The 12728-nt window shown below is 39.7% G+C and overlaps 1 protein-coding gene across 8 annotated transcripts in view; it reads left to right on the forward strand.

The window, feature by feature from the left end:
* Positions 1 to 12728, forward strand: part of ZMYM2 (zinc finger MYM-type containing 2) — a 196336-nt gene that overhangs the window by 38059 nt on the left and 145549 nt on the right. For 5 of the 8 annotated variants that reach the window (XM_074985173.1, XM_074985237.1, XM_074985180.1 and 2 more), the window contains 3 exons: positions 2701 to 2812; positions 4119 to 4975; positions 12401 to 12692. In XM_074985173.1, coding sequence (XP_074841274.1) covers positions 4129 to 4975; positions 12401 to 12692 — 1139 coding nt within the window. In that variant the 5' untranslated portion in view covers positions 2701 to 2812; positions 4119 to 4128. Of the gene's footprint in view, positions 1 to 2700; positions 2813 to 2857; positions 2957 to 4118; positions 4976 to 12400; positions 12693 to 12728 lie in introns of all 8 variants that reach the window. The other 3 variants (XM_074985228.1, XM_074985218.1, XM_074985209.1) reach the window with 3 other exon arrangements.

The following is a 12728-nucleotide window of genomic DNA, read 5'->3' on the forward strand; positions in this document are numbered from 1 at the left end:
TATGAACACCTTTCTAGCATTGAAATGCCAGAATTGTATAGAGTCTGGTAGAGGCAAGAATAGGACTTTCCACAAGAACAGTTTTGCTATCTCACATGTGATCATGGTTCAGAGAAAATTACTGGTACAGTCTTGCTTTGAATAACTCATTGGAAAAAGGTGAAGGAAGACCATGAAGGCAATGGATTAAATTAATCCTTGTTCCATCATGGATAACTTTAGACTAGCTTTTCAAGAGAGCTGCCACATCTCAAGCTGATTGATTTCTTTGTGATATTAAATGCTATTGTGGAACAGTGATTTGACTCTATCTGTAGCTAATAACACATAAAGGAATTAATGGGTGTGTGTCTTGACTCTTAGGGTGATTCTAATTGCTTTTGTTGGGAGACAGTATTTGTTCAAGTGTGATTAATAGGCAAGGAGGCGTTAGTTTAATATTTACCATTGCAAAAAGCCCAATGTTAAGTATTTTTATTAAATGAAAGCTTGTTTACTGTAATAAACAAACAAATCAACAACAAAAAAACAAACCAAAATAAAGAATCCCAAGATGCTAAGGGTATGTCTACACAGAAAAGTTACTTTGGTATAACGGCTGCTATTCTGAAATAACTTTGCAAACGTCTACACAGTAAAACCGCTACAGCAAAATATTGAAATAGCAGACGGCTAATTTTGAATTCTCTAAACTTTGTTCTATGTCCGTGTCTGCACTTAGTAAAAACTTCGAAATGGCCATGCTAACAGCCAAATCGAAGAATACTAATGAGGTGCTGAAATGCATATTTGGCACCTCAGTAGCATGCCACCAGCTGCGGCACTTCAAAAGTGCTGTGGTTTGCTCCCACGGAGCTCGTCTACACTGGGGTCCTTTTCAAAAGGACCCCACCAACATCGAAATCCCCTTATTCCTATGGATGGTGTAGACGAGCTGCGCGGGAGCAAACTGCGGCACTTTCGAAGTGCCGTGGCCGGAGGTGAGCTAATGAAGCGCTGAATATGCATTTCAGCGCCTCATTAGTATTCTTTGATTTGGCTGTTAACATGGCCATTTTGAAGCTTATACCAGGTCTAGACATGGCCTATGAGAATAGCACCGATTCTGAAATAGGTAAATAGGTATAAACAGGGAATGGGCTATTCTGAGTGCTTTCAGGGGCTGTAATCCAAAACAGGCTCTATTATTTGTTGGACTCTATTTTGAAATAGCTGAGCGCTATTTTGATAAGCATTTTGTGTGTAGACATGCTTTTTTAAAACAAATTATTCTGGAAAATCTTTTCTGGAATAGCTTATTCTGAATTAATGCTGCTGTGTAGACATAGAATAACATATTTTTATTGTTTTGCACTCACCGTTCTTTCCTCTGGCCCCATTCTGTACCTGGTGTTAGGGCTACGCTAAAGCAATGGCTAAAGGCATAGGATGGACAGCCTACAGTGCTGCTTTAGTTTTATTATTGAGTCTGGAAAACTTTGACTGGTACAAGGCATGTAGAATAAATCCAAATTTAGTTTAGTTTGACATTTTCAATCTGCAGCATATGATATTGTGTGTTAATTTAATAACACAGGGCATGGATGTAACTTGGGTTGAAACCCTGACTTGGGAGTCCATTCTCAACCCAAATATGTTACTTTTGACCATTTTATGGATATATATGATGCCATATACAAATAAGAGCTAAAATAGTGAGATGTGTATGTTGTGCTGGAAATCTGACTTAATGTTTGTCTCTTCCACCTATGTTTGTGTGTGTCTGTTATTGTTAATGGTTTAATTGCTGTTTGTTCAGCTAGACATTAAAAACTGATCCTGTCCTTCAGAAATTAAAGTGATTTTGGGTTTATTACTTTTATTATTCCAGAATTTGCTTTGATTAAAGCTGTCAGTGATTCACTTAAAAAAGTTTTCACTTAAATAAAAAAGTTGTGTTGCATTCTAACTTCTTGAGGCCAGGTCTATACCATAAACTTATATTGGTACAAGTATATCGCTCTGGGGTTTGAAAAATCCACACACCCTGACCTGACCTATCCCCCATATGGACAGTATCAATGGGAGAGCTTTTCTAAGCAAAATAGCTACTGCCTCTTGGGCAGTAGTTTAATTATGCCAATGGTAGAAACTTATCTGGTCAGTGTATTAGCATCTTTATTAAAAAGCTACAGCAACTACTGCAGGTTTTTAAAAGTAGACTTGCCCTGAGAGCTGCTCAGATTTTAGCATCCTTTGCTTAAAATAATTGCAATCTTCTCCACTTCCTTTCAGGGAATGATTCCATGTATCAATATAGTATCAGCTAAACCACATACAAACTATGCCTAGTGTAAAATCTGGAATGGATACCTTCTGGGAGAAATGGCAGCTTCCATTCCCATTTCTTGGCTGGGACAATCTAGTTTAATCAGTTTTATCTATCATGTGGGACAGCTACACTCATATTAATGCAGATTGTTAGCATTATGTGATTGCACTATTACGTAATAGGTTACCCAACCAGTGCACAACAGTTCTGAGTACTATGAGCTAGATAGCATCTCTTATACAGAGAGAGACTTTTTTTTTTTTTTTAACCCGTTTGCTGGTATGAAGGATACAGACTTTTTATTCTGGTTGATAAGAATTTGGGTGGGGGACAACCTGTTGTTATGTATGTAAGGGTCATGTGAGTGTTTTTTTTTTTATCTGTTTCAGAACATTTCAACCAAGGGCTTCAAGTTAATTGGTATAAGAGGAGTAGACCCTACACTGGAGCACTTGGGAGCATCTAATTAAGGTAAACGGGCTGCAGTGGATTTCTGGATGGGTGAGTATTGGGGAATAATACTTCTCCTCTCTTCCTTTTTGAAAGGTTATTTGCAGAAATCCACAAAGACGTTTTATCCACCTTTGTGTATTTTATGACCGAATACTAGTTTTAAATTTGACAGTATCACACGTGTAAATTCAGGTACGTGTTTGAGTGTAGTGTCATGCAGCTAGTTACCTTTATGTTCTTTCCAGTGCCTACAGCAGCACTAATACATTGCATTTGCCAGTGGCTATTGGAATGTCCTCTGTTTCTATTAAGGCTTTTCTGTTGCCCCTGATGATGTATTTAATTTTATATGAGACATAAAAGCAAATATTCAGGCCTGAAATTTAATTTGGTGTATTATGAATACAATTGTATTCGTGCCAGTATCCACAAGAATTGTAAACCCAGTAGCCTTCTCAAAACCACAGATTAACCGTCTGAAAAATAAATGCCATGTGCGAGATGAGTAGTGGATGAAGGAACGTTCAGCAGCATCTGATGCTGAGAGGAGAGGAGATAAGTGAATCTCTTAAAACTTTTTGAAGACTTTTAGAGGATTCATGACCTCAAATGAGCCTTGTTTTGCACTGCTTCCTTGCAGTGGTCAGAGTTGAAGGTTGGCAGAGTCAATATTTTCTTTCCCTCCTTAACTGGTGGTACATTTCTTCTCTTTAGCCTCCATGTATCCCAAGGCTCTTACCCTCTTCCTTCCTTCTTCAGAGTGGTGTGGAAAGTGTGTGTTTGTGGGTTAGTCTTGGTCAGCCGATGCCTTGAGAGTGTTAGTCCATGCAAAGCAATTCCTTTACTAGGTGCACAATTTGTGCATTTCAAGTTGAGATTTTTTCATACCATTTTTAAGAAGAATAAAACCCAATATTTAAAATATCTGTGCTTTTGAGCTTGCATTGCAGTTGATCAGAGGCAATGCTGTTTGGTGTGTTGTACATACAAGAGAGGCGTAGGGTATGAGGCTGGGAAGCCTATGTATTAAATGGCAACGAAAAGCTTACAGTTGTGCTAAATTCTGTTGATGCTTCCGACAATTTTTTTTGCTAAACTTACCTGCAAAAGTTCTGTGAAAAAGGTAATAGACTTCCATTGTTACTAATGTGTTCTATGATGTGGGAGTGTGGTTGGGTAACATAATGAGTAAGCTCTTCTGGAAGAGAAAGTTGCACTGCCAATAAGAGGATTTAGTTAAGAGAAAATAAGAAAAAAAAAAACTAATTTGTTAAATCTTCTGAAGTACTTGGTATGTAAAGGAATTAAATCTTGTATCAAAATTATTTTTATTTCTCTTTTACTTACAAAACAGCTTTTCTGGAATGGACAGAAGTTCTCTGGGAGGATTAGAACTCTCTGAACGTACTTCTGGTTTACTAGGAACTACTGCCATGGCAACTGGTCTTGCAAATATAGGAAATACTTTTGGTGGTCCAACTAATAGTTTAGTTACTAGACCTAATGCATTTCCAAACGCATCTATAGAAGATGATGATGATGTTGTTTTTATTGAACCTATACAACCTCCACAGACTTCTACATCAATAATATCAGATCAGAGAAACATTGCGTTTATTTCATCAAAAAGTGATGAGCTTCAAGGAAATGATTCCAAAATGCTTCCTCCTTCAAAAGACTTAAGTTCGCAAAAGGGAAGTATAAGTGAGACTATAATTATAGATGACGAAGAAGATATTGAAACAAATCAAGGACAAGAGAAGAATGCTTCCAGTTTTAATGAAAGAAGACTTCCCGAGTGTAAAAACAGATCCAGTGATATGGAATTCTCAGCTTCCAGTTTTTCAAGAAGTAAGGTAAATGCAGGAATAGGTAGTAGTGGTATAACCACAGAACCAGACTCTGAAATTCAGATTGCTAATGTTACCACGTTAGAAACAGGTATGAGCTCTGTGAATGATGGTCATTTAGAAAATACTGAAGGGCGTGACATGAACTTAATGATTACACATGTAACATCACTGCAGAATACCAACTTGGGAGATGTATCTAACGGACTGCAGTCAAGTAATTTTGGTGTTAATATACAAACATACACCCCATCTTTAACTTCACAGACCAAGACTGGTGTAGGACCTTTCAATCCGGGTAGAATGAATGTGGCTGGAGATGTGTTTCAAAATGGAGAATCTGTAACTCATCACAGTCCTGGTAAGTCAGCTTTAAATATTTTTCCAAGTTTATAAAATGTGTAAAATGCGAACAGCCCAAAATATTAATTTGTTTATATATAAATCACATAGCCTCTAATATGCATACATTTGCTTTTAATTTCATTCTTAGAAAAGGACTTTTTTTTTTTTTAAATCTGTCATTTTATTTGTGCATTGCTAGAATCTGCTCAGTCAGTGAGATGAAGTATATAAATCTGTAAACTTATCTTAGATATCAGCTAGCTAGCAAACTGAATCCCCCTTCTGCCCATAATTAATACTTTGTGTACAACTATGTAATCTTTCAAAAAAGACAATGAACATTTTTATGTGTAACAGACTTCGGATACTATTTAATATGTAGAAGTATTAAGTGTGAAATCCTAAATATTAATTGAATCATTATAGAAGCAGTTGGCATTTTAAATGTAAGCTCTTTGTAATTTTTGTTTGTATGCTGTTAGTATACTGTTTGGTAGAATGAGACCTACCTTGCTTGTGGCTTTTGGGTGTTCTCCTAATACAAGTATTAGTGGTTACTCATATGTTGCCTTTCAGAGCTACCTATGTTCAAATGTATGTGCTATATGCCGCTGGACGTAATTTTGTTTTTGTTTGAGAGCAGGAATAGCAGTAAACTTTACTTAAATAACAAAGCTTCCACTGGAACAGTGGTGATGTGACTTGGGAGCCATATTTCCAACCACCACTAATCAGAAGAGCCACATGACTATTGTATGCTTTGTGTACCACCTCAAACCCCGCCCCCCCCCCCAAATAATACTGAATGTATAACTGTTAATATAAATTATTTAAAAATTTTTCAAAAGTTCAATACAACAAAAACTTAAGTTTTAGCTAATATATTTATTGCATGAGGGGCTCCAGGATGGGATAGAGCATTGGGATGCAGGTGGGGGTGAGTTGTTTGATTGGAGGTGTGGGCTCTGGAGTGAGGGAGGTTGGGAATGAGCAGTTTGAGTGCAGGAGGGGGCTCAGGGCTGGAGACTGGCTCGGGTTGTAGGGCCTGAGTGGGAGCTACGGCATGGGAGGGTGCTCAGGACTGGGCCATTGAGTTGTGGTGTTGGGGCACTTACCTTATGCAGCTCCCATTAGGTGATGCAACAGGGCTGAGGCAGGGTCAGGCCCCCCCGCCACTCCTGGAAGTAGCCAGCATGAGGCGGGGAGGGGAGATGGTGCTGCATGCTGCTTGCACCTGCTGGCACAACTGCAGTTCCCAATGGCCATGATTCCAGGCCAGTGGGATCTGTAGGGGTAGAGCCTGCAGGCGATGGGAGCGCATGGATGGAGTGTCAGTACTTCTCCTGATCAGATGGTAGTGCATGGTTGGAGAGTCAACACTTCTGATCACTGCACATCTCCAGCCCAGCACGATGGTAGTGGTGGGAAACAACCACGCAGAGTCAACTCCTCACTAGCTGGATGAATGCAGGGGCTTTAGCGACTGCAGCCCAGGGCCCCTCAGAAGAAAAGATCTGACCAGTTAGTGGCCTGGAGAACTTTTTGACCTGCCCCCCTTTCTGGTCCTACTCCTTACAGAAGCACCGTGAATCGGCAGTTAGTGATTGGGAGGGAGCCTTGAAGAACTGAAGGCTACATTGCAAAAAGCCATATATTGCTCACAAACTGTTGGTGAAGAATCACTGTTCTAGAAGCAAAAGGGAACCGTTGCAACTGAGGTTTTCTAGAGTTTACATTCTGCAGAATTTAAGCTCACCTGAAAAATAATGCTTTAGAATTGCATTATGAAGTACTGTCAGTGTCAGTGAGTGCACTGCTGCCCTATGAAATGAGCCTTGTAGAAAACCATCTCAAATGAACCCAATAGCAAAAGTACGAATTCTTGTCATTTCTTTATTAAGTTCTTAACTTCAGAGACTAGATGGGATCATTTCAGAGGTGATGTAAAACGTTCAGTTGGAACCCAGATGTGTTAGAACCATGCAAAATATGCCAATATATTAATTTTGTAATTCCCAGATACAATGGTAGCCTCTGTATCTCAACAAGTATCTTGATAGCAGCATTCTGTAGTTCACATATCACCAAAACTTTTTAAAGTGTATTATTGCATTCTATAGAGTACTGTAGATATACTAATGTAAAACGAAATGCTTCTCTCAAAATAAAACCAAAGGAAGTGCTGTGTTTCCTGACTAACTTATAAAACACATGTCAACTTGAAAAGATTTGTAGTTTGCTGGTGTTTGGGCAGTCTTATGAGTCAGTCGTGTCTACTGTAACAAAAAAGGGAAGCTCAAAACAAGAGTTTTTGTTTTGTGCTAGAGGTCTCTAAATAACTTGGACAGTCCCCTCAAGTTTTGAATTCTCTTTGGAAGAATGCATTACCATTTTTGTGCAATTTTCTGGTAATAATTGATACACCAGTCACACAAAAATCCATGTTTAAGTGATTGCTCATGTGCTTTCCAATGTATGTGCATACATTGTCAGGAGAGTTTGCGTAGTAGCACTGTTGGGGTTTGACAGTGACACCCCCTGCAACAATGTCTCACCAGCAGAACATACATTCCTGCCTACCTGACATCCTTAAGCTCGTTCTTGCTGCCAGTGATGATTATTGGAGCTTCTGAGGTCTTGCTCTGCAAGTTGTTGGGTCCCTAGTTTTGTAGCCTTTTGTAGTTCTTTGTTTTTCACCAGTGATAGATAGTTCGTGGGGGATGTTCTCCCTCTGATTGTGCTCCAGCATCTCCAGGGTTCAAACCATGTGCTAAGCGCAGTAAACTTATGCTGTCTGCCTAAACTGTTTGGGAGAAGATCATTTGCAAGAGAAGTGTAGAATTTATTGGGGGTTTAATCCAAGAACTAAAAGGGAGAGAGATCAGTAGCTTAAATTTCTCCTCACTGAGTTGGCACTTAAGCTACAGCCCTGGGAAGAGATCTTGACTCCATTGGTGCGCAGCCTGTCAGCCTCAGCTCCGTTCCTGGATGCATGTAGGGATCACCAGCACTGACCCCTATACAGAGGACAGGCTTATCCTCCTGGCACTCTCTATTGCTGTGGACATACAACAGGACCAACTAGTGTCGTTTCCTCTCAAGGACGTCAAGCAAGAGCACTGAGTCAGCCCATATTGTGCCATGTCCCTCCATCCCAGCACCATTAGCTCTGGCCCTAAGGGTAGGTCTGTCGATTCTGGTGTTGGTGGACTCTCTGGTACCACTGGTGGTGGAAGAAGACTTCCATCTTCCCTCCATGCTGCACACATTTGAGGCCACTTGGGATCTCCTTGAATTCACGGCCGCTGCTCTGGTTGAGGCATGCCTGCCCCCTTCATGTGTGGCACCAGCCATGGCATCTTTAGCACCACTTCCTGGGCCCTTGACCTCTGCTCCAGTGTTTCTTCCGACAATGGTGTATTCACCTGCAGCACTGTATGCAGCACCTCCATGTGTCTCCCAGTGGGGACATCTTCGGTGCTGCAGCACTATAGGAAACTCGTGGCTATGCGGCACCATGCATCCTCCCTCAGTAGCTCTGCCTTTGATGACTCTCGACCCCACTATGTGAAGCGGATATTTTGGAGAAGCCTATAGACCAGGAAGACAGCGTTCCCCCAAGGTCGTCATCTTTGTCGGCACTAAACAAGGCAGTGATGAGCATGTCCAGTCCAGTCCATAGTTGTATGAAATCCATTACAACTCTAAAGCAAGGTGGCCTTAATACTTAAAGGAAGTTTGTTTTGGGAGAAGCCTCTAAGAAGAGTGCCTGAGAGCGACAAACTCTCTTAATATCATTCTGACTACTCATAAATCACAAGAGAGCATTAAAGCAGGCAGATAGTAGGTGAGGATGTTGCCTAAACAGAGCACTGATAGGGTGGGGTGGAGAGCATCTTGAAATAATGGAGACTTGGGGACAACATGGGAGTAAACCAATGAAGGGGATACGTTCTTTGGGGCTGAAATTGGGCTTCAGGAATGATTTTTAGAAGGAGGCTAGCAGTATAGGGGGAAAGAGGGTGGAGAAAATAATGAGACTGAAGGATGAGAAGGATAAAGTGAAAGGAGTGTAAATGTGAGGGACAAAACAGTGGACTTAAAGACAAAAGAGGAAAAGACCAGGAAGTCTCATTTTAGGGTTTGGCACTGTTTCTACACTTCATGGTGTTTCCATTACACAGAAGAGGGAAGTCCACTTGAAATCTTGAGGACAATTGCAGACTTGTGGAAGGGACTGGGAGGTGTGAGTGACAAATTGGAGTCTTGCGGAAAATGAAGTGTGCAAACCATATGACCCATGAATCATCAGTTAAGTAATACCGGTGGCTTAGTCACGTGTACATTAGCCGTTTGGGCATATGCTTCTGTATTCTGGATGGAAAGAAGTCAACATGGATTCCTATTCCAAACATGCAAGAAAGGGAGAGTGTCAATGTTTTGGTCTGAGGTATTTTCTAGAGACATATATGTCAGTCTAAGATAATTGGCAGTATTTAAAAAAAAAAAAAAAGGAAAGGTGAGGGGTTTACATTTTGTGTGAGTTTCCTTAAACTGTGAGTATTGTGGTAGCAGATCCAATTTTTCAGTGTGAACATGTTCTTTAAAGATGTGACAGGTCAAAGAGAATGTTTGTTTTTGTTTTGTTTTGTTTTGTGTTCTGCTGCTTCCCCTTGTACTCCCTGGTGCCCCTCCACTTTATGTTAATTGAAGCTTTCTAATAGCTTACTTACATTTAATGCATCTTGCATGCCTGGTAAATAGGACACTCTTGGCTGCTGTCATGAAAAACAACTGGGGCTGCAAACAAACGATCCCAAACAGTACCCTGGATTTCCAGACACGAACATTATAATTTATTTAAATATGCCCAGAGTCTGTTAACATAAGGACTGCTATATTGGGTCAGACCAAAGGTCTATCCAGCCTAGTATTCTGTCTGTCGACAGTGGCCAGTGCCAGGTGCCCCAGAGGGAATGAATAATGATGTTCCTTTCTCCTGCCATCCATCTCAAGGCGAGGGACACCATTTCTTACCCATCCTGGCTAATAGACATCAATGGACCTATGCTCCATGAATATGTCTAGCTCTTTATTAAACTGTTTTATAGTCCTAGCCTTCACAGCCTCCTCTAGCAAGGTGTTCCACAGGTTGACTGTATGCTGTGTGAAAAACTTTCTTTGTGTTTTTTTTTAAGCCTGCTGGCTGTTAATTTCATTTGGTGTCCCCTAGTTCTTATATTGTGGGAACAAGTAAATTACTTTTCTTTGTTCACTTTTTCCACACCACTCATGATTTTATGTATCTTATCTCTACCTGTATCATATCCCTCCCTTAAGTCTTCTCTTTTCTAAGCTGAAAAGTCGTAGTCTCTTTAATCTTATGGGACCCATTCCAAACCCCCTAATCGTTTTAGTTACCCTTTATCTGAGAATTGTGCAGCAAACTAAGTAAAACTTACTCTTTTCTTAGAAATATAGTGCTTCATTAGAAAATACTGTAGACTTTCTTTAGATTGATGGATTCATTAGAAAGCATCAAGAATAAGTTGTAGTCATTTTCACCTAAAAACTGCAGGAATGAAGAATCGGAAATTTGTATAATGTTCATACCGATTTTATTTTTGTTGTTTCCATGTGGCTCCTTTGATACCAGCTGTGCAAGAAGAGTCACTGAAAACGTTTATGCATTTAAACTAACTTGCTGATAGTAGAACAAACTGTAGTGATGCCACAGACCTTTTAGAATCCCACAGTGCAGTTTGCAGGATATCCATTCTTAGGATAAATGCCACATTCATGCTAATTTAGATCATGGTATCTAAGGTATACATGCCAGGCCGTAGTATCAGTTATATGAAACATTCAGCTAGAATGCGCCGAAGTTACTGATATACTGATAGCATGTTGTTTGTATTTTCACTTTAACAAAATTTTTCATTCTTAAAAGAACACTTCTCACTCTTGGCATCCAGTGGAAAATTTCTGCATTGTCAGGATGTAAAACCTTTGGTAATCAAAATGGAAGATTGAATTCCAGAGAATTGCCTAAAAAGCGGGTTTTGCCACAATGTTGTCTTCTGGACCTAAGCAAGATATTTAAAATTCAGTTCAGTAGACACAAGGATGCTATTTTTTAGTTCTTTTCCTATGGGACAAATTGAATTGTGATGCAAACAGCCCTGCAGCATGCTAACCTATAAAACGACTGTATACAAGTGTCTCTGTACTCTGGGATTGTGTTGTCCAGAGCAATTTACTGGGTGGGAGAAACAATGTACTGCAAGGACTTGGACTGAGTTTATTGTTCCCTACTGAGAAGACCAAATTCTTGAGAACTCATTTTTTTTCTAGCGTGTCAATTTCCATTGTCTTAGCTGATGGCTGTTGCCTTGCAATAGGTGTTAAGGTAAAATAGGAATTGTTTTGCATAGGAGCTATGATATAGGTAAACACAATGATTGGTGTGAATCTACTTTTGCATGTCTTGAATTATTATACAGAAATCCTGTAGCCAGACTTGGGGCCAGAGACACTGGTCTGGAAAACTAGTTCAGAAGTTGCAAGTCTAGTATTTTTGTAATACAGAAAGTTTTAAATCAGAACAGTTTTCACCTTATTCTAATATTTTTGTAAGTGATATTTCTGTCTACTGAAAATCCAGGAGTTTGCTTTCAAAATAAAAAGTTGACAGGTATCTTTGATAACAACCAACGATTGACAGATGTTTCATTGGTACAAATTTATAAACCTCTTCAGCAATAAGTTTAGAAAATAGAAATTTCTCATAGATAATCTGTAAAATGGGAATTCTGCTTTGACTTTTCTGTCTAATTTTTAATGGCAGTTGGCTGATTTTTATATTTGTCTACAGGTTCAACACCTAGTTTGCTAACAGCTTCAATTGTTTTAAGCACTCTGGTGCTTTCAGGCTTAGGAAATGAGCATCATGAGATACTCCCCTGTTTTGGGATTTCCTGTGATGGCAGAGAATAGTACCGTTTTTCTAAATGTACTGACTGAGGGTACATCCACACTTGAGAGTGCCAACACTGCAGAGATCAATCTTCATGTGTTCGATTTAATGCATCTATGTAGGGAGTCACTAAATTGAATGTTTAGGCCGTTCCCATCAACTTTGGTACTTGTTGAATTTGTGAGGAGTAAGGAAAGTCAACTGCGGGGATGGTGGAGAAAGTTGGCTTAAAGTGCATCCACTCCAGCTACACTATTTTCGTAGCTAAAGTTGCGTATCTCACATCAACTTTCTCCCCTAGTATAGACCAAGCCAAATCATGTGATTTTAAATTTTTATGTATGCCTTTAAGTAATTCTTCTCTCTCTTAATCACATGTTAGCAAATATCCTAACACAATCAAATCTGTTTGCATATTGGAAAATGTCTTTCCTCTTAGTTTTTTGTGTGTTTTGTATTTTTAAGATTCCTGGATATCCCAGTCAGCTTCGTTCCCTAGAAATCAGAAGCAACCAGGTGTGGATTCCTTGTCACCAGTGGCCTCGCTCCCTAAACAGATATTTCAGCCTTCTGCACAACAACAACCACCACCTTCTAAACAGGTTAAAGTCACATGTGCAAATTGTAAAAAGCCGTTGCAGAAGGGACAGACTGCATACCAGCGGAAAGGATCAGCTCACCTATTTTGTTCCACTGCCTGCCTCTCATCATTCTCACATAAACCAGCTCCAAAGAAACTCTGTGTTATGTGCAAAAAGTAAGAGGTGTTTTATTTCTTGTTCCCTTAATACTT

This window comes from Carettochelys insculpta, chromosome 1 (genome assembly GCF_033958435.1).
Source record: "Carettochelys insculpta isolate YL-2023 chromosome 1, ASM3395843v1, whole genome shotgun sequence".
Lineage (NCBI taxonomy): Eukaryota > Metazoa > Chordata > Testudines > Carettochelyidae > Carettochelys > Carettochelys insculpta.